At 31.7% G+C, this 19,252-nt stretch overlaps 1 protein-coding gene across 1 annotated transcript; it reads right to left on the reverse strand.

Moving 5' to 3' along the window:
• Positions 1–605: 605 nt before the first annotated feature.
• LOTGIDRAFT_157336 (hypothetical protein) lies at positions 606–18,689 on the reverse strand (the record flags this gene model as incomplete). The annotated part of the gene is made up of 22 exons (XM_009049091.1): positions 606–702; positions 1,472–1,529; positions 2,286–2,407; positions 2,525–2,565; positions 4,641–4,760; positions 5,202–5,309; positions 6,080–6,220; positions 7,445–7,563; positions 8,452–8,548; positions 11,599–11,783; positions 12,788–12,858; positions 13,298–13,372; positions 14,314–14,383; positions 14,980–15,000; positions 15,062–15,082; positions 15,144–15,164; positions 15,226–15,246; positions 15,308–15,328; positions 15,390–15,410; positions 15,472–15,567; positions 16,186–16,265; positions 18,628–18,689. The coding sequence occupies 22 exons, from the start codon at positions 18,687–18,689 to the stop codon at positions 606–608; spliced, it is 1,668 nt and encodes a 555-aa protein (XP_009047339.1).
• Positions 18,690–19,252: the final 563 nt, after the last annotated feature.

Below are 19,252 nucleotides of genomic sequence, written 5' to 3' on the forward strand. Positions count from 1 at the left end.
CACTCATCAAGTCTGTACAGATGATGAAATATCTCGCTTATCAACTCTGTACAGATGATGAAATATATATGACAATTATCAAGTCTGTACAGATGATGAAATATATATGACAATTATCAAGTCTGTACAGATGATGATATATCTGATATATCTCACATAATATAAAGTCTGTACAGATGATGAAATATATGTCAATTATCAAGCCTGTACAGATGATGATATATCTCACTTATCAAGTCTGTACAGATGATGATATATCTGATATATCTCACATAATATAAAGTCTGTACAGATGATGAAATATATATGACAATTATCAAGTCTGTACAGATGATGAAATATCTCACTAATCAACTCTGTACAGATGATGAAATATCTCACTAATCAAGTCTGTACAGGTATTCAGATATATACGTTAAGTTTGTAAGCTAAAATTGATGTGGATAAGCTCAAAGATCGAAATTTTCAAACCCAATTCTAAGCAATTCATAAACTTCATCACTGACATATACAATAATAAAATTCTAAGGCACGAAACATCTTAATAAATAGATACAGTAATGTAAAAATAATTCTATGTATACCATCAAGACACCTGTTATCTATCAGCTTTTGGATTTTGAAGTACTGGGTTTATTTTTATCTGATATATGTTGAACACCAGAGGCTGGATGTGTCCATGATGTTGTTTGCGTAATATGACTGAAAAAAAATATCAAGTATTGTTACTAAAAGTCGTTCACTTAAAAGAATGAATGCGCCATTTTGGGTTGATTTGAGTATGTAAATAGTCTTCAGAAGTACTAGAAATGTACGAAAATCACAACTAGGAATTTCTTTTACTATTTCTATAGATGTCTTTTCTATATATAGCAGTGTCTCAAGAAGAGACGACTTGTCTTTTTAACTTTCAAATGTAGATATATACACATGTATTTGAACTTTGAAGGCTCAAATTGCAATGGTGAGCTGTGAACACTATTACTGATTGGCTTAGCTAGAAAATTCCACTTCCTCAGACTAAGGTAAGATTGGTCAAAAAAATGGCACGCCTGTCCCTTTATGTTCCACTTTTGCTTATATACAATTGAATAATATACAATACAGGCGCAAGTCTGACAAATATTACAACAATGACTTAAAGGGACAGGTGCAGCATTTTCAGAGTTGATTTTGATGGTGAGCTGTGAACACATAGGCCTAGTTAAAAAATTTCTGTTTCTGAAACTAAGGTAAGATTGGTAAAAGAAAATGGGGCACCTGTTCCTTCAAGGATTCATTAACACAGGAATAAATACAAGATGACTTTAATTCAGAAGTTTTTGCCAATTTAAATCAAATTTCTATAGCAAAATTTTAAGTAAAGAATTTCTAATTCAAAACACCTGTTGACATAATGTGATTGGGTAAGTCAACTCCTCATACCTCTTAGTATTTATACTAGCTGATTTAGTTGTTATTAATAACTTACTTGATATAATATCTACTACCATCTTCACTAAAAGCTTCCTCCCAACCATAGGGTAAAGCTACAAATAAATGTCATCATTACAGTTATATCATACACATCCAAAATGTGGTAAAAATGAAAAATGAAATAAATGGAGTTTTACGTCCTACTTTTCTGCACCATGTGGGTAACGCCATGCAGGGTGCAATGAAGGAAATTTTGCCAGCGGCATTAGCCTGCTCTTTTCCAATTTCCAATTGTCCAGGGATCTTTAACGTGCACAGCCTGTAGCACACGGGGCCTCGGTTTATTGTCCCATCCGAACGACTAGACACTTTTTCCATGTCAGCCCCTCGTACCTGCATCACTGACAGGGGGAAACCGGGTTGAAAGGTAAAAATGAAAACAATTACATAACATTATTCATTTGTTACAGTTTTATGTCTTACTTTTCTGCACCTAGTGGACTAATGAAGATAGGCAACACCATGCAATGTGCAATGAGGGAAATTTTGCATTCCAACTGTCATGGGGATCTTTAATGTGCACTCTGAAGCACACAGGGTTGCAGTTTATTGTCCCATCTGAACATATATCTCTGACATGCATCTAGGAAACCAGGTTGAAAAATCCAAAGGTATTATCTCAACCTATGCAGGGATTGAACACTGCACCTTCACTGAGCCACTGTAGCTCCCTAAGAACATGGTAGATGTTGCTGGCAGGATTTCCAGACTTTACTGGAACACCTGCTTCCACCGATGGAAAATGTTTCTCTATTTAGCTTCAGTTTAAGAGAGTCCACATAGTTTGTCAAGATTGTAAATAAACTTACGAGCTGTTTCAGTAAGAGATTTGACCAGTTTAATAACAGTTTGACCATCTTGTATTAAAGTTGTTACATTTTCCTTTCTCTTATCTCTACCATCTTTCTTTATACCTTCACTTTCATTATTTCTACAAATTAAAGAAAATTTGAACATAAAAAAATAACAGGCATTGTTTGCTCTTAAAAACACAGCGTAGAACACCTTGTTGTAAAAAAAAAAAGATTTTAAGGGCACAAACACCTACCTTTTACCTGTGACTTGCTGCGTTAAAACATCTTGTACATGCTGAAAATAATTCAGAAACATAGGCAATGAATTATTTTTTTAAAATTATGAGTAATAATTCTACCTTGAATAAGTCATAATTACTCAAAATTCCAGAAAGATCAATGTAAAGAGTACCAGTTGGTAGAAAGGATCCTTAATTGTGAACCCAAATTGTTATACTTGTAAAATATAGTTGTTTCTTTCTTACCTAACATATGTTAGATACAGAATTGCTTACTACATGAAAGTATTCTTATCATCCTACTTCTAATGGCTGGGTGATATTAATTCAAGTTGATATCACGATATTAAGCATTAATATATCATGATATGGGTATATATCCCGATATTAAATATTACTATATCATGATATGGGTATATATCCCGATATTAAATATTACTATATCATGATATGGGTATATATCACAATATTAAAAATTAATATACATGATATGGGTATATATCACAATATTAAATATTACTATATCATGATATGGGTATATATCACAATATTAAATATTACTATATCATGATATGGGTATATATCCCGATATTAAATATTACTATATCATGATATGGGTATATATCACAATATTAAAAATTAATATACATGATATGGGTATATATCACAATATTAAATATTACTATATCATGATATGGGTATATATCACAATATTAAATATTACTATATCATGATATGGGTATACATCACAATATCAAATATCAATATATCATGATATGGGTATATATCACAATATCAAATATTACTATATCATGATATGGGTATATATCACAATATTAAATATTACTATACCTTAAATATTACTATATCATGATATGGGTATATATCACAATATTGAAAATTAATATACATGATATGGGTATATATCACAATATTAAATATTACTATATCATGATATGGGTATATATCACAATATTAAATATTACTATATCATGATATGGGTATATATCACAATATTAAATATTAATATATCATATGGGTATATATCACAATATTAAATATTACTATATCATGGAATGGGTATATATCCCCGATATTAAATATTACTATATCATGATATGGGTATATATCACAATATTGAAAATTAATATACATGATATGGGTATATATCACAATATTAAATATTACTATATCATGATATGGGTATATATCACAATATCAAATATTAATATATCATATGGGTATATATCACAATATTAAATATTACTATATCATGATATGGGTATATATCACAATATCAAATATTAATATATCATGATATGGGTATATATTACTATATTTCTAAAAGGGATTGTAAAGAGGTTTTCAAAAATTGTGTATGTGTATCGGGGACACTGATAGCATCAATTTGCACCATTCTAATTTCCATCTGATTGAAATATTAAGTTACTTATTAAAATTGTGTAGATGATCTTATATGTATAAATATTTAACAATATATCATGATAACTACTATATATCACAATATGACGATATTTCAGTATTTTTTAATCAGGTGATATTACTAACAATTTAAATTCCTATTCTGGTATATATCCTGATATTGGTATATCACCCAGCCCTACTACTTCTAGTTTAACATTTAAGTTAGATCCAAATTATTTTTAAAGGGACAGATGCGCCATTCTTTTTGACCAATCATACTTTAGTCTCAGAAACTGGATATTTTTACTAAGCCAATCAGTAAAAGCTCACCATCGAAATTTGAGCCTTCAAGTCCATGTGTGTCCAGAGTTATCCCCCTTTGAATGTTAAAATGATGACTCGTCAATTTAAGATACTCTGTGATAAATACAAAAGACATATATAGAAATAGTGAGTAAAATTCCTAGTTTTAGATATATTTGAAGGAATTATGTGATTTTCGTACATTTCTTGTACTTCTGAAGACTATTTAAATATATTCAAATATACTAAAATCAAATCACCAAAATGGCCCATCTGTCCCTTTAAGAAGGAAGGATCTTGTCTAACTTTCACAGTTAAATCAACCACACTATACACTACTCAATAATAGAATTGCATTATTAAAAATAAAACTTTAAAAGTTTTAGATTTAAATTGAAGTTACCTCAACATGAGCTACCAGTTTTTCTGTTGCAGCATGATAAATCTTTAACTGAGCTTCAGCTTTCTTTAGTTGGCAAGCTAGGGTGACTGACTGTTTACTTACACTATCTGATAATCCATTCTATAATACAACCAAAATAGATCATAGGACTGATCGATACAATACATAATACAAGGGCTATGACCATTCATGAAGCAATACTCATCCAATGATATGATTTATTTTGATAATAATCATGATTCTTTTATTAGATAAGGAAAGAGAATATCTTAAAATTAGAAATATTAAAACAGAAACTAAAAATACATGTTGCTGTTTCTCAGAGTTCCACACTATGAGATCTTCAGACAACTGACCTATATAATTCAGCCTGCCTCCCTACTGAAGTTAGACAAGTAGAACTTATTCTCATGTAGACGGTAGGGTTCATCAAAATTTGAAAAAAACGCTCCAAGATATTTGTACAACATTATCAGCTATAAGATAACTATTTGTCCTGCTAATACTTGCCTTTTTCAACTGAGTGCGTAAATCTCGAATTTCATTCTCTAAATAACTCACAGCCTCTTCATAATCATTTTCTAAAGTTTGAGCCTCAGTTTGAGCTTGTTCAGCCAGACGGACTCGTGTTTTTAATGATCTGTTTTCATCTATAGCAGCTTGTGCTTCCTGAAATAATTATCCATCCTCAAATTAAGACACTGGTAAATATAACAGTCAATGTGTGGATATTTAAAGGGTAGATTGATATTTTCAATATTTATATCATAGGCCTATACTTAAAGGGATTGTAAAGAGGTTTTCTAAATTTTGTATATGTATTGGGACTATGCTAGCATAAAATTTGTGCCATTCCAATTTTCAATCAGATGTCTGTGATTCCTGCCATTCAACTAAAACTGAATGTTTTATGACGTCTCCCCCGCAAAGGTCTTACGTGATACAAGTAAATTTTGCTAGGTGATGGCATAATACACTTAGTTTTAGTGGAATGGCAGAAACCACAGACGTCCCCTATATGCAAAAGTTAGAAAACCTCTTTACAATCCCTTTAATACCTATCCTTGTCAGTGCCAGACTATATGAATATCTCCTTGAAGAAGTTAACAACTTTGGAACTGTGTCAACGTCCATACTTACCTCTAACGCTGGGTTAGAACACTGTCTTTTAGTGGCAGTGGAATAGCTCAGTCAGTAGCGTGTTGGAAATCTTGTCTAGGAGATTAGGGTGCCATGGGTTCGAATCCTCCTCAAGTCTGAGAGTTGGCCCGGTGTTGGCTCTCACTCACTAATACCTAACAAACAGTTGGAGATATGGCTAATGGTGAAAATATTATCATTATTTTTGAAGTTTGGTAATCTCTACTGACATTAATTGAAAAACATTTACCCATTTACAGCTGAGATGACTGGAATTAGAAAATACATATTGAACCTACCTTCCTCATCTTGAGTAACTCTTGTTCATATTTACTCTCTCTAGACTGTAGTAAGACCTCTAGTTTGTGTATCTGTTGTTTTAACTCATCTCTTTGTTGGCAGACGGACAGAAAATCTTCTGAACAAATTGATGATACATCCTTTAACACAAATCAACATTATTACTCGTTTCATAATATTAAATCAAAACAAAATTCAGTAACTACGTCAAGGCAAATTAGAAAAACAACAAAAGTAGATAAAACAATAATTTTGTTTAAAGGGGTCAGTACGTCATTTTTGGGGGTTGATTTTAGTCTTGAATATATGTTAATACTATCTGTCAGGAATTGTTGGTTTACTTTTCAAAACGATCTTATCTAATGATTTGGGAATTGTTTAGGATGTGTCATTCAGTGAAAATATGACAGGTGATCTTACATTTCAAAGTCAATTATGGCAATCTTGAGAAAAACAAAAAAGGTATTTGAAAGGCAAGGAGTAAAATAATAATTTTAAATGTTGAGCAAATTGCCGAGAAAAGCAGGTTCAAAGGACAAGGTGACCCAATATTGTTTCAAACTTTTAACATTCCTGGCAGAGTAATTATAATTAGTGATAAAGTAGAACTGTTGGTTAAATGACACAGTTGACCTTTCTTTTGCCAAACATCATGACAATACTGGTGCTGTAGAACATGGTATAGTAGACCTTCTCTCAAGTTGAAATTGAGATCAAATCCGACTGACAAAAAAATAAATTAAAAACCCTGGTTAATAGTCTTCAGAAGTACTTGAAATGTTCGAAAATCACATAATTCCTTTAAATATACTTCAAACTAGGAATTTACTCAATATTTCTATATATGTCTTTTCTATATATCACAGAATATCTAAAATTGATGAGTCGTCATTTTAACATTCAAACACAAATAATTCTGGACTGGACACACATGGATTTGAAGGCTAAAATTTTGACAGTGAACTGTCTCGGAGACTAAAGTATGATTGATTGAATGGCGCATCTGTCCCTTTAACAAATTAAAAATACAAATATGATTTCTGCTAAAAATATCACTTATTTAATCCTGTTATGTTATTTATGACACCAGGTATATCTACTGATGATCTCATTGGCCTGGTTTAAAATTTCTAAATTTTATGTTCATTCTAATACGTATTTGCACTGTAAATAATTAAATCTGACAAGACTATCAAATGCAACTGAATCAGTTCTAACCATGATATAATATTATATATAATAATTGTAGCATTGCTATCAAATGTGACTGGCAAATACTACTGAATCCACAGTCCTGAACATGAGATATTTATAGTATTTCAAACAGACATGACTGGTAAATATAGCTACACTACCACAATTACCTGTTGTGTATAATTTATAGGTGATTTTCTTGGTGTTGAATTAATACTTTTATTATAAATATTACATTTACTACTTCTTAATTCATCTTCAAATACCAACTTTACAGCTTGCATAAAATCTGTTATAAGATGAAATAAGATAAAATGGAATGAAAGTGAAATGAAAATGAAATGGAAGTGAAATGACATGGAAGTAAAATGGAAGTGAAATGAAAGTGAAATGGAAGTGAAATGGAAGTAAAATGGAAGTGACATGAAAGTGAAATGGAAGTGAAATGGAAGTAAAATGGAAGTGACATGAAAGAGAAATGAAAGTAAAATGAAAGTAAAATGGAAGTGAAATGGAAGTAAAATGGAAGTGACATGAAAGAGAAATGAAAGTAAAATGAAAGTGAAATGGAATTGAAATGAAAGTGAAATGAAAGTGAAATGAAAGTGGAATGGAAGTGACATGAAAGTGACATGAAAGTGAAATGGAAGTAACATGAAAGAGAAATGGAAGTAACATGAAAGAGAAATGAAAGTGAAATGGAAGTGAAATGCAAATGAAATGAAATAAAAGTGACATGAAAGTGAAGTGGAAGTGGCAAGGAAGAGAAATGGAATTGAAATGAAAGTGAAATGGAAGAGATATGAAAGTGAAATGGAAGAGACATGAAAGTGAAATGGAAGTAACATGAAAGTAAAATATATGTGAAAGTGATGTGAAAGTGGCGTGAAATTGATGTGAAATGAAAGTGAAATGAAAGTGAAATAAAAGTGAAATGAAATGGAGAGTTCAGTCCTACTTTTCTGCACCTGTTTGGGCTAATGAGGATGGGAAACACTATGCAGTGTGCAATGAGGGAAATTTTGCTAGGACATAAGCCTACTCTCTCTTGATTTACAACTGTTGAGAGATCTTATAATAATTTGCTATAGTGAAAGAAAAGCCATTTTTGTCTTTTACAAATGATTCCCTATATTCCAAGAACGCAAAAAAAAAAAAAAAAAAAAAAAATACTTACTGCCAAAAGTAACTTGATTGTAAGCGTCAATAATTAGATGTTGATGTAAAATTTGTAGTTGATTAGCAGTTGGTTGTAAATTCAAATAATGTAATCTCTTTAAATAGAAAATACATACTGGATATCAAGTTTAGATACAAAATTATTATATATTATACATGTATAGATATATTTCATCTTTTAGCTGTTACAAGTCCTTTACTATCTGAATACCATAGATCTAAATATATACTGATACATGATTCTGATCAAAAAAAAAGGTAGCCTTGAGAAGTAAGATGACATACGCCCATCAGCAGCTTTGATTGAAAGTACAAATCATTGTTTGTAGCCTGTATATTGAGTAAGTGTGAATCGAAGGGGGGATGACAATCTGCTTCCATATTATGTATGGTTATATAAAAATCAAAAAAATCTGTAAAGAATTGTTGTTTGAAGGGTGAGCACGAGTTGTAATAGAGTAAAACGTCAAGTCAGACACGATATTTCGGTGAAAAATTATCCGATCATCACGAAAATCAATAGGGATCATCTTCATAACGACATTGACACACAAAATAAAAATCAAAAGAATTTGTAAAGAATTGTAGCCTGTAGAGTGAGCACGAGTTGCACAATATAGCTAATAGAGAAAAACGTCAAGTCAGACACGATATTTCGGTGAAAAATTATCCGATCATCACGTAAATCGATGGGGATCATCTTCATAATGACATTGACACACAAAATCAAAATCAAAAGAATCTGTAAACAATTGTAGCCTGTAGAGTGAGCACGAGTTGCACAATATAGCTAATAGAGTAAACGTCAAGTCAGACACGATATTTCGGTGAAAAATTATCCGATCATCATGAAAATCGATAGGGATCATCTTCATAACGACATAGACATACAAAATAAAAATCAAAAGAATCTGTAAAGAATTGTAGCCTGTAGAGTGAGCACGAGTTGCACAATATAGCTAATAGAGAAAAACGTCAAGTCAGACACGATATTTCGGTGAAAAATTATCCTATCATCACGAAAATCAATAGGGATCATCTTCATAATGACATTGACATACAAAATAAAAAATCAAAAGAATCCATAAAGAACTGTAGCCTGTAGAGTGAGCACGAGCCAAATGTGAACGGACAGACGGACGGACGAAACGACGGGGTGATTACAATATACGCCCATCTTACGAATCTAAAGAATCTGTAACCTGTAGAGTCAACACGAGCTAAATGTGAACGGGCCGATGGACCGCCAAGGTGATTACAATATACACCCAAAATAATATTCATTTGTGGGTGTATAAAAATTTCGAATAAAACAAGATTTTGAGATTATTTAATTTTTTCATTTTAAACAGAATTAAGTGCCTGCGACTATAATACGTTATCTCGTAAACTGTACATGATACATTTAATTTCATTATATATTTTACCCCTTCAAACATATGAAATAAAACACTATGTAAAATTGTTATTTTTGTACCCTGGAATATTGTAAATCCAACGATTTTTCAAGTAAAGTGATTTCTTTGATTCAATATGGCTAAAATATTGTTGGGTGGTGTACAAGTGAAAACATTTCTGTTGTTAGCTTTAAAGATGGGTTCACTTTTTTTCATTTATGAAAATGAAAATGCTAATACTTTTATGAATAGAAAGGAGAGGTGTTCTAATGACTTAGAAAAATACCAGTTTGTCTCACATGTCCATATTTAATTCATAATTACGGTAGCTAAATTAGTATCTAGAGAATTACAAGCAGAATTCCAATGAGTGACCGATCAAGAAAGGTCAAAAAGTCTTTTTTGTTTGTCCAGACTGTACATGGTCATTTATGATTGGTCAAAAACTCTAAATTATATGAAATAAGAACCTAATGATATGATTAAGAATACATGATAATTCATTAGAAACACCAAATACTTTGCTTAATTAAATACTAAAAAATAAGCAAACCCATCTTTAATCTTTTGTAGCAACCCTTGGAACATCTTCACAATGTCTAGCTCTTATAACCTTCGGCTTATACATTGACTGCAAAAGTCATCCATCTTTTATCATGGAAGTTTGTAAATGCAATGATTTGATTGGATTGTATGCTAGCCAATTCAGCCAATCAGAGGCCTTAGACATGTTTTCAGCTTCTCTGTATCATTCAGTGATACAAGAAATATGACTATTGAAGTCAAGGTATAAGCTGAATGCTGTAATAGCTTAACATTGTGAAGATGCCCTTGGAATTACATAGTAAAGGAAATGTTACCTAAGTTTTGGGCTTAAAATATATATCTATAACCTTGAACCCTTATGTTAATTTATAATATCTTTTTTCCACCAAGTAATATGATTCAATATCAAGATTAAAATAAATTTTAAATGTTTTTAGCATAAGTGTTGACTATACTGTGTAGTTATATAAGAAAACATCAAATTAACATATTAATTCATTGGCTAGGATTTCATACTAGATTATAAAACAGTGTATAATATAACCCAACATGCAGGAGAGTGTAAAAATATCTTGGATAATGGAATGTGACACTAGACCCAAAGTTTTTTATTTTAACATCTGTTTCAAAATGAAATGAAATGAATGGAGCTTTATGTCCTACTTTTCTGCACCATGTGGGCTAATGAAGACAAGCTACACCATGCAGGGTGCAATGAGGGAAATTTTACCAGGGCAATTTGGCATTAGCCTGGCCCCGTATTTTCGAAACGATCTTAGCGCTAGGATGTTTCGAGAATACAGGGCCTGCTCTTTTTCGATTTCCAATTATCAAGCACAGCGTGTAGCACATGGGATCTCTGTTAAATTTAACATACAAACGACAAGACACTTCTGACCTGCATCACTGATAGGGGGAAACCATGTTGAAAAAGCCGAAGTATCATCTCGACCTTTGCCAGGATAGAGCTGTTTCAATGGATATTAATGAAATTATCATAAGTTAAGAAAAAATCTGTTGCTTAATGACATTACACATAGGCTCTTGGCCTCAAAATTGTCGAAATGAGAGGGTTCTTCAACAGGCAACTTTTTGAAAAAAAAAAACCGATTGATTTTTCTAGTTAAAATACACCATTGTGACACATTTTGGTAAAATCACAGTATGTACATTTTATACATAAAGATTACAACTGTACTTACCCCCTGTAATTTCTCCAGATCAAATTTATCAGAAGGATCAAGAGTTGTCTTTCTTGGAAGAGAATTTTGTGTTTTCTTTAGAGATTCGTCTGCTACAGGTAATGAATCAAGACTGTTAGCAAAGTGTTTCCATGGTGATTCTAATGAACCATTTAAATAACTATCACTATTACACAATGATTCTTCTACGAAAAAAAAAAAAGTTCTCTGATGAAATCTATTTGACATAAATGGACTCAGACCACTAAAACATTTTATGCAAATGATTCTTTATGAATGTAGTCCTTGCTATTTTCAGATACTTTTTCTCCCTCTCTTTGGGGGGTTTTGTATGCCTATTTATTGTCTAGATCTGAAAGGGCACTTTTTTTTAGATTTTGTGAGATGATGAAAGATTTTCATAAGGAAGGATAATTCTAAAAATAGTTGTTTTGTGTGCAGTGACAGTCAAGTGGATGTTGATAAAATGTAGTGGTCTACTTTCAGTTGGGCTAGTTCAAGATTTTCATGGTCATGATACATTGAATTTTTGTCCAGAAACTGAGTATTGGTCAGGCTTTCATGTGACATATTGGAAAGTTTTCAACAAGATCTCTGTAAAAAGTTGTAGAAGGTTGAATTTTGTGATTTGTGATTCTGGAAGAGATGGCAAATGAATTAGTGGTGTGAGTCCAAATGTTTTAACTTCAGTTATGTTCCTTTTAAAGTACAAATTTAGAAAGCAATAATCTGTCTGCAATTTATATGACCAAAAACTTTGATTGTCTTTATTTCCATAGTTATCAGAAATAGTTATCCATACATGCCTATAAATAACAAAATTTAATGAAGTTTTCCAATTTGGCCACAAATAAGAACCAAAAATTACATATCTTTCCCCGAGAACTCACTTCAAAACCCACATCGTCAAAACCATGCCCCCATTCGTCCTACTTCCTCGAGACTGTGATAATATACAAGTGGGAAAAATTACATATTTATAGCTAAATATCGTCCTATCAAAATCGGCCTTACTGTACTCATTTCCATACGGCCCCAAAATGAAGTGTAGTGGGCTTAGTTTAATACAGGTTAATAAGATCTTGACACAATGATTCTTGACACAATGATTGATTACCAAGTTATTTAAAGGCAACTGCACAAAAAAAAATATTCTTTTTCTTAAGTTATATCAAAACTTTTTTCTTACCAAAAGAAGGGCTATGTACTGGAGTAGTCATTAAACTGTTTTCTTTTTCTAATACCTCTATATATTCACTTCTATAATTAACAATAAGATATTATCAGATGAGTACTTACTTAGATCACAGGAATGGTAAATTCTATCATTAATAAGATATATAGGGTAATCTAAACGATGGCTAAATCAGCACGGAATGAAATGTAAAATACTACAATATATAGTGTTTTCTTTCACTTACCGTGGCTTTTGTAGCAGTTTTCATCCAATTTCAAAGATTTTTACCCCTAATAGCCCGATCTGAAAATCCATGATGCGCAAAACTGGAAGTCCAGTCTGAAGTGGTCAGTATTATTAATTACAATATATATTGCCAGCTATTTTTAGATTACCCTATACAGTAAAAAATCTGTATTAAGATCCCACGCAGGGGAAAATTCAAAAACGGTCTCTTACTGGAGGTGGTCTCTTATGAGAGAATTGAGTCAGCTGAATGAATAATTAATAATGAATTATTACCTGGCTTCATCATCTCTAGTAACCAATATTTCAGCATGATTTTCACCAGCAGCTCTCTTTAATATTGATATAGCTCTACAATAGACAAATAACTCAAGAATAAACTGCATCATGTTTCATTTCATATTTTTGTCCATGAGTGAGTCCATCCCAGTATAATTAAAATTAAATAACAATTCTGTATCTTTTTTTATACTCTGATATTTCTAGTCTACATTGTAATCAACAAAGTTTCTTCAAAAGTCCTGTTCCGAGAGTAGTATTCTTAACCAATCACAGTGTGTCATGAAAAACCAAACAAAATAAAGAAATTCTGAAATATAACAAGTGGTTGCCTAGCAAGATACACCCACTTTCCTGATACATTTTGAGTATATCAAGGGCAGTCACCTATCTGTGTCAAATCATACCAAACACTGTGGTCTCTATTGTGTTCACAAAGAAATTTTGAAGCATTTTTCCTAAGTCAAGGGAAATAACTCAAAAACCAGTCCAAACACCAAATTTCATTTAAATCAGATAAAAACTGTAGTCTCTATTGTGTTCACATACAAATTTTGATGAGCTTTTCCTAAGTCAAGGACAATAATTCAAAATATGTTCATCAAAAGATAGCCAACTTCGAACTTATCAATCAATCATAAATGATCTCACCAAATTTCATTAAAATCAGATGAAAACTGTAGTCTATATTGCGTTCACAAGATAGACGGATGGAAAGGGGCATCAACAACATACGACAATATACAACCACATAATAATATGAGGGGTATAAAAACCTAAAGTAGAGTCTTCGGAAAACAAAACAGATACAAAATTTTCTAATTTTGATTCTTTATTCCATCCATAATCATTATTATTGTTATATGTTCTATGTCATATATAATATTCAAATAATCAAAGGCTCTGTTTGATAAGCATTTTCAAACTAAATACAATATAATAACTGAACAAGATTTAATGAGGAATCTTGTCAGATCATGGATGGCAATTGTAGTATTGGTAAAAACTCATACCTTTCTTTTGTCACACCTTCTAAACTTTCATCATTTACTGATAATATCTGATCTCCATTTTGTAACAAACCTATAAAAAAATATAGTCATTAATTCAATAATCATGAAAGGGGAACAGTCTGCATTTTCGGGAATTTATTTGGGTCTTTACTGTGCTTTAATAGTCTTAAGAAGTACTAAAACGCACAAAAATTGCATAATCCTGTCAAATATACCTCAAACTAGAAATTTCACTGTCTATTTCTATATATATATATGTGTTTTCTATATATAGTCTCACTAAAATTCGAGTCGAAATTTTAACTTTCAAACATGAATAATTATGGATACACATGGATTATAAGGTTCAAATTTCGACGATAAGCTGTGAACACTATTACTGATTATGTGAACTAAAACAATTTCTGTTTCTGAAACCATGTGCTCCTTTAAAGGTATAGTCTGTTTTGAAAATGTTAGAAAATTGATCTGCAGATATGATACGAAACTGTTAGATAAATTTCTAATTACACTGTGGCATTTGTTTTTAAAATATACTTAATACATATACCATGTAACTTTGTACCATCTATACTACAACATACCACAACTTGCTGATACACCACCTGGTATAATATATTTAATAAATATACCATGTAACATTGTACCATCCAGACTACAACTTACCACAACTGGCTGATACACCACCTGGTATAACATATTTAATAAATATACCATGTAACATTGTACCATCTATACTACAACTTACCACAACTAGCTGATACATCACCTGGTATAACATATTTAATAAATATACCATGTAACATTGTACCATCTATACTACAACTTACCACAACTAGCTGATACATCACCTGGTATAACATATTTAATAAATATACCATGTAAAATTGCACCATCTATACTACAACTTACCACAACTAGCTGATACACCACCTGGTATAACATATTTAATAAATATACCATGTAACATTGTACCATCTATACAACAACTTACCACAACTAGCTGATACACCACCTGGTATAACATATTTAATAAATATACCATGTAACATTGTACCATCTATACTACAACTTACCACAACTAGCTGATACACCACCTGGTATAACATATTTAATAAATATACCATGTAACATTGTACCATCTATACTACAACTTACCACAACTAGCTGATACACCACCTGGTATAACATATTTAATAAATATACCATGTAACATTGTACCATCTATACTACAACCACCACATATCTTCAAACCTGCAAGAAAATATTTCAGTTGTTCACAAGAATATAATCTCTAATCTTTAAGCTCTAATGAAACAATTAGATATCTTGGGGCCATGCAAAAGTCATCTTTTCTAAACATTCGCCCCCTCAAGAAATCTAAATGTGGATGTTTTAGACATTTTACTTTAAATGGTATTCCACCTTTTTAAAAAAAAAAGTTTTCATTATCAAAAATCTTAAATTATACCTGAAAATATTTCTAAAGTATGCTATTTATATATATGTATCTTCTTGATCAAACTGAATTTGTTTAAAAAGAGTTAATTAAAAACGGAGAGAAGTTTGACCTAGTTTTGGTGTTTGGCTTTATAATTGCTCAATATTTTTAGTTGAAAATTTCAGAATAAGTAGGAGACATATTTATCTACAATTAGGTGTTTATATGTGGATAGTATAATTTGCTTAATATGCTAGATAATTTGATGCCACTGTGTCCTTTGGCTTGTCAGACTGACTTTCAAAAGAGTCTATAGAAGTAACAATGATATTAGCATAAAATAGTCTATATATTACAGAGACTCTATTACAGATACTCTATTACAGAGACTCTTTTACAGAGACTTTATGTCTAGGTATTTATTCACCTACCTAGACCTTTATTACAATTATCTATAGTTATCAACTCAGCATATCTTGTTTGACTTTCATCCTGTATTCCATTTATATCACTATAATCAAAATAAACATATTTCAACATTAAACAAACAATAACCATTATTGACATGCCATGAAATTTAAACATTAGTCAACTCTATCATGCTTCAATATCAAACTGTTTTAAACATATTGACACAGTGGGCACAATTTTGAAAACACTTGCTACATCACGATTCTTTTCTCCCTTGAGTTTTTAGGGGGGAGCCGCATTAGCTCAGTGAGTTAGACGCTTGCTCACTAACCTGAAGGTTCAGGGTTCAAGATAGCTTAGTCAGCGTCTAGTCGTTAGAATGGGACAATAAACAACAGTCCCATATGCTACAAGCTACATTGCACGTTAAAGATCCCTCGACAGTTGGAAATTGAAAAAGACCAGGCTTATGCCGCTGTCCTGGCAAAATTTCCCTCATTGCACCATGCATGGTGCAGAAAAATAGGACGTAAAACACCATTCGTTCTGCTGCTCAGGACCATGACCTTTCAAGTAATATAGGTCAAATTCTGACATACGTAATAAATTACAATACGTAATATATAGATTGTTTTATCATTATAATTATGAACTTTGAAACTAAATAAAAAGAATAAAAATTTTCATTTAACCGAGAATCATTCAGAGTCATCAATCATACTTTAGTGTCAGAAAATGGTGAATCTGTCCCTTTAAGCAATTTGCTGTTATCTATGGAAGACACAGAAGTCTGTTTAACTACTGGAAATATACTAGTACAGTACAGTACAAGTCTTGGTTTCGTATAAAACTCTTATACATAACAATGTTAAATACAAATACAAATGTTAAATTTGTTCATACTTTGGCTTCCATAGTAATTTAAACAAATGTTTTAGGCTATTATGATGAGTTTTGAATGATAATACAAATTATATTTTGTGGCTGTGTATTGCTTGACAAACATATGAAATGTATATTATGATATTATTATTAATTATATAGTACAGTAAACATCATTATACATATATTGATTTCAAGTGTTACTAATTTCACATTAAAGACAGTGGACCACAGCCATATATGCCCACCACGGTATGCAGATGGAAAATATTCAAGATTTTGGGGCAAGGGCAATAACCATCAAAAAATCTGGTTTTTAGAGTGGTTACAAGCAAATGTTGGCGGACGGACGGACCGACAGACTTTTGTTTCATGAATAGGTATGAACATACCGAATTTCATTTGATTCCTTCAAACACTCTAGTCTTTAGAGTGTTTACGAGCAATTGATGTTGATAGGAGTACTTACTGTATAGAGGTTATAGGGCGATAACTCCTCAAGAGGCCTAAATCTTGAAAGAACCTTAAATTTAATCAGAAGTAAACTAACCTTTCGATTTAGGTCCAATAACATCCATTTTAAGTTTCATCAAAATCGGTTGAAAACTAAGAATAGCATATTCAACATTTTGGGCCTTGATCTTCGTTTTAAGAATATGTATACCGAATTTCATTTGATTCCATCAAAAAATCTAGTACAGGGGTACCGACAATATATGTCCACATAGAGAGATGTGGGCGTATAAAAAAACTAATGCTGTATTATCAAAAATAGTGCTAAATCTTCAAAAAAAAAATCAAAGCTTAGTATATATATTCTGATATGAAAAAAATTTGACTGAATTTTGGGGTTAATGCTGAAATTTGTACAGTGAAACTCCTCTAAACCTCATCCTGTATAGACTGGATTCCTCTGTAAACCGGTACATTTGAAAAGTCCCGGCCTTATCCCTATATAAAATATAGGAGATAAACCCTAGTAAACAGGCACCTCTCTAAACGGCAATCCGGCATCAAAATCAAGTCCCAAAGTAGTTAATCTATGGTTAATTAGTCTTAATTAATTGACCTTAATCCGTTGACGAAATTTTCTCAAAAGTTTAAATCATAATCATGGAACACCCTGGAAAATGTCAACATGTCACACAAAGGGAATTAAGATTGAAATAACAAATTGTTAGTTATTATAATGACATCGCGCTGTGTCCAGTTATCATTATAAAGGGCAATATCTACTACAGATAATGGATTAACTATTAAGTCATAAAGGGATGTAACTCTGTTATATTGCCACTCCTACGGTTAAACCTGCAACCCCTCCAAACCGGCATTTCACAGTGGTCCGACGGCGTGGCGTTTTGGAGGGGTTTCATTGTACTTAAAAATACCGGTATATAAGGTACCAAGGGACCGGTGTAGCTATTTACCATACAGACTTTCTGTAATTCGACTTAGAATTGTAGCCTACCAATACCTGCTACCCCTAGATAGTGCCACTGAATACTAATTTAAGGATAAAAATAAAAAAATGGCTATAAACAACAATACGGTACATCTGTAGATTCAAATTCATATCTCACCTTGTGTCAGCATTTTGTCTACTGTAATCATGAGTAACTTGCAATATTCCACTGTCATCCATCTTGACTCAAGATTCAGGGCTACATAATTTTAACAATATAACTTCATCACTCTCTTATCAATTGGAATAACTATCCTGCAATTAAAAACCACATTAAAAGATAAAAACAAAGGCCTAAAAGGGCAAATTGGATCAAAATGAAAGCTATGAAACCTAGTTGATATTTCACTGGAATCCTTTTAAAACCTTGTACATAAATAAGATTACATGTACAGGCATAAGGCCTACTGGAAGATGGCAAGATATTTTTTTTAAAAATGTATACTGGTACCTAGTCTATTCCTAAAATTTAAAAATGCACTGTTTTTGGTAGTTAGGTAGTTCATTTCCCCATCCCCTCACTTCAATCCCCCAGGCTCTACAACTACAGTAGCCTGTCAAAGTTACTGACTGTTGTTGTTACTAATGTTAGTCCACACACATACTCTATAGATAAATCCAAACTGAAATAAGGCTCAATAACTTATCAATATCTAATAAGCAAAAAGAAAAGTACGTTTCGAGTAAATTACGATTGGAAATATTGAATAATCGAGAGTGGTGTGGAAGTTGTGATTAGCATA

This window comes from Lottia gigantea (genome assembly GCF_000327385.1).
Source record: "Lottia gigantea unplaced genomic scaffold LOTGIsca_13, whole genome shotgun sequence".
Classification (NCBI taxonomy): Eukaryota; Metazoa; Mollusca; class Gastropoda; family Lottiidae; genus Lottia; species Lottia gigantea.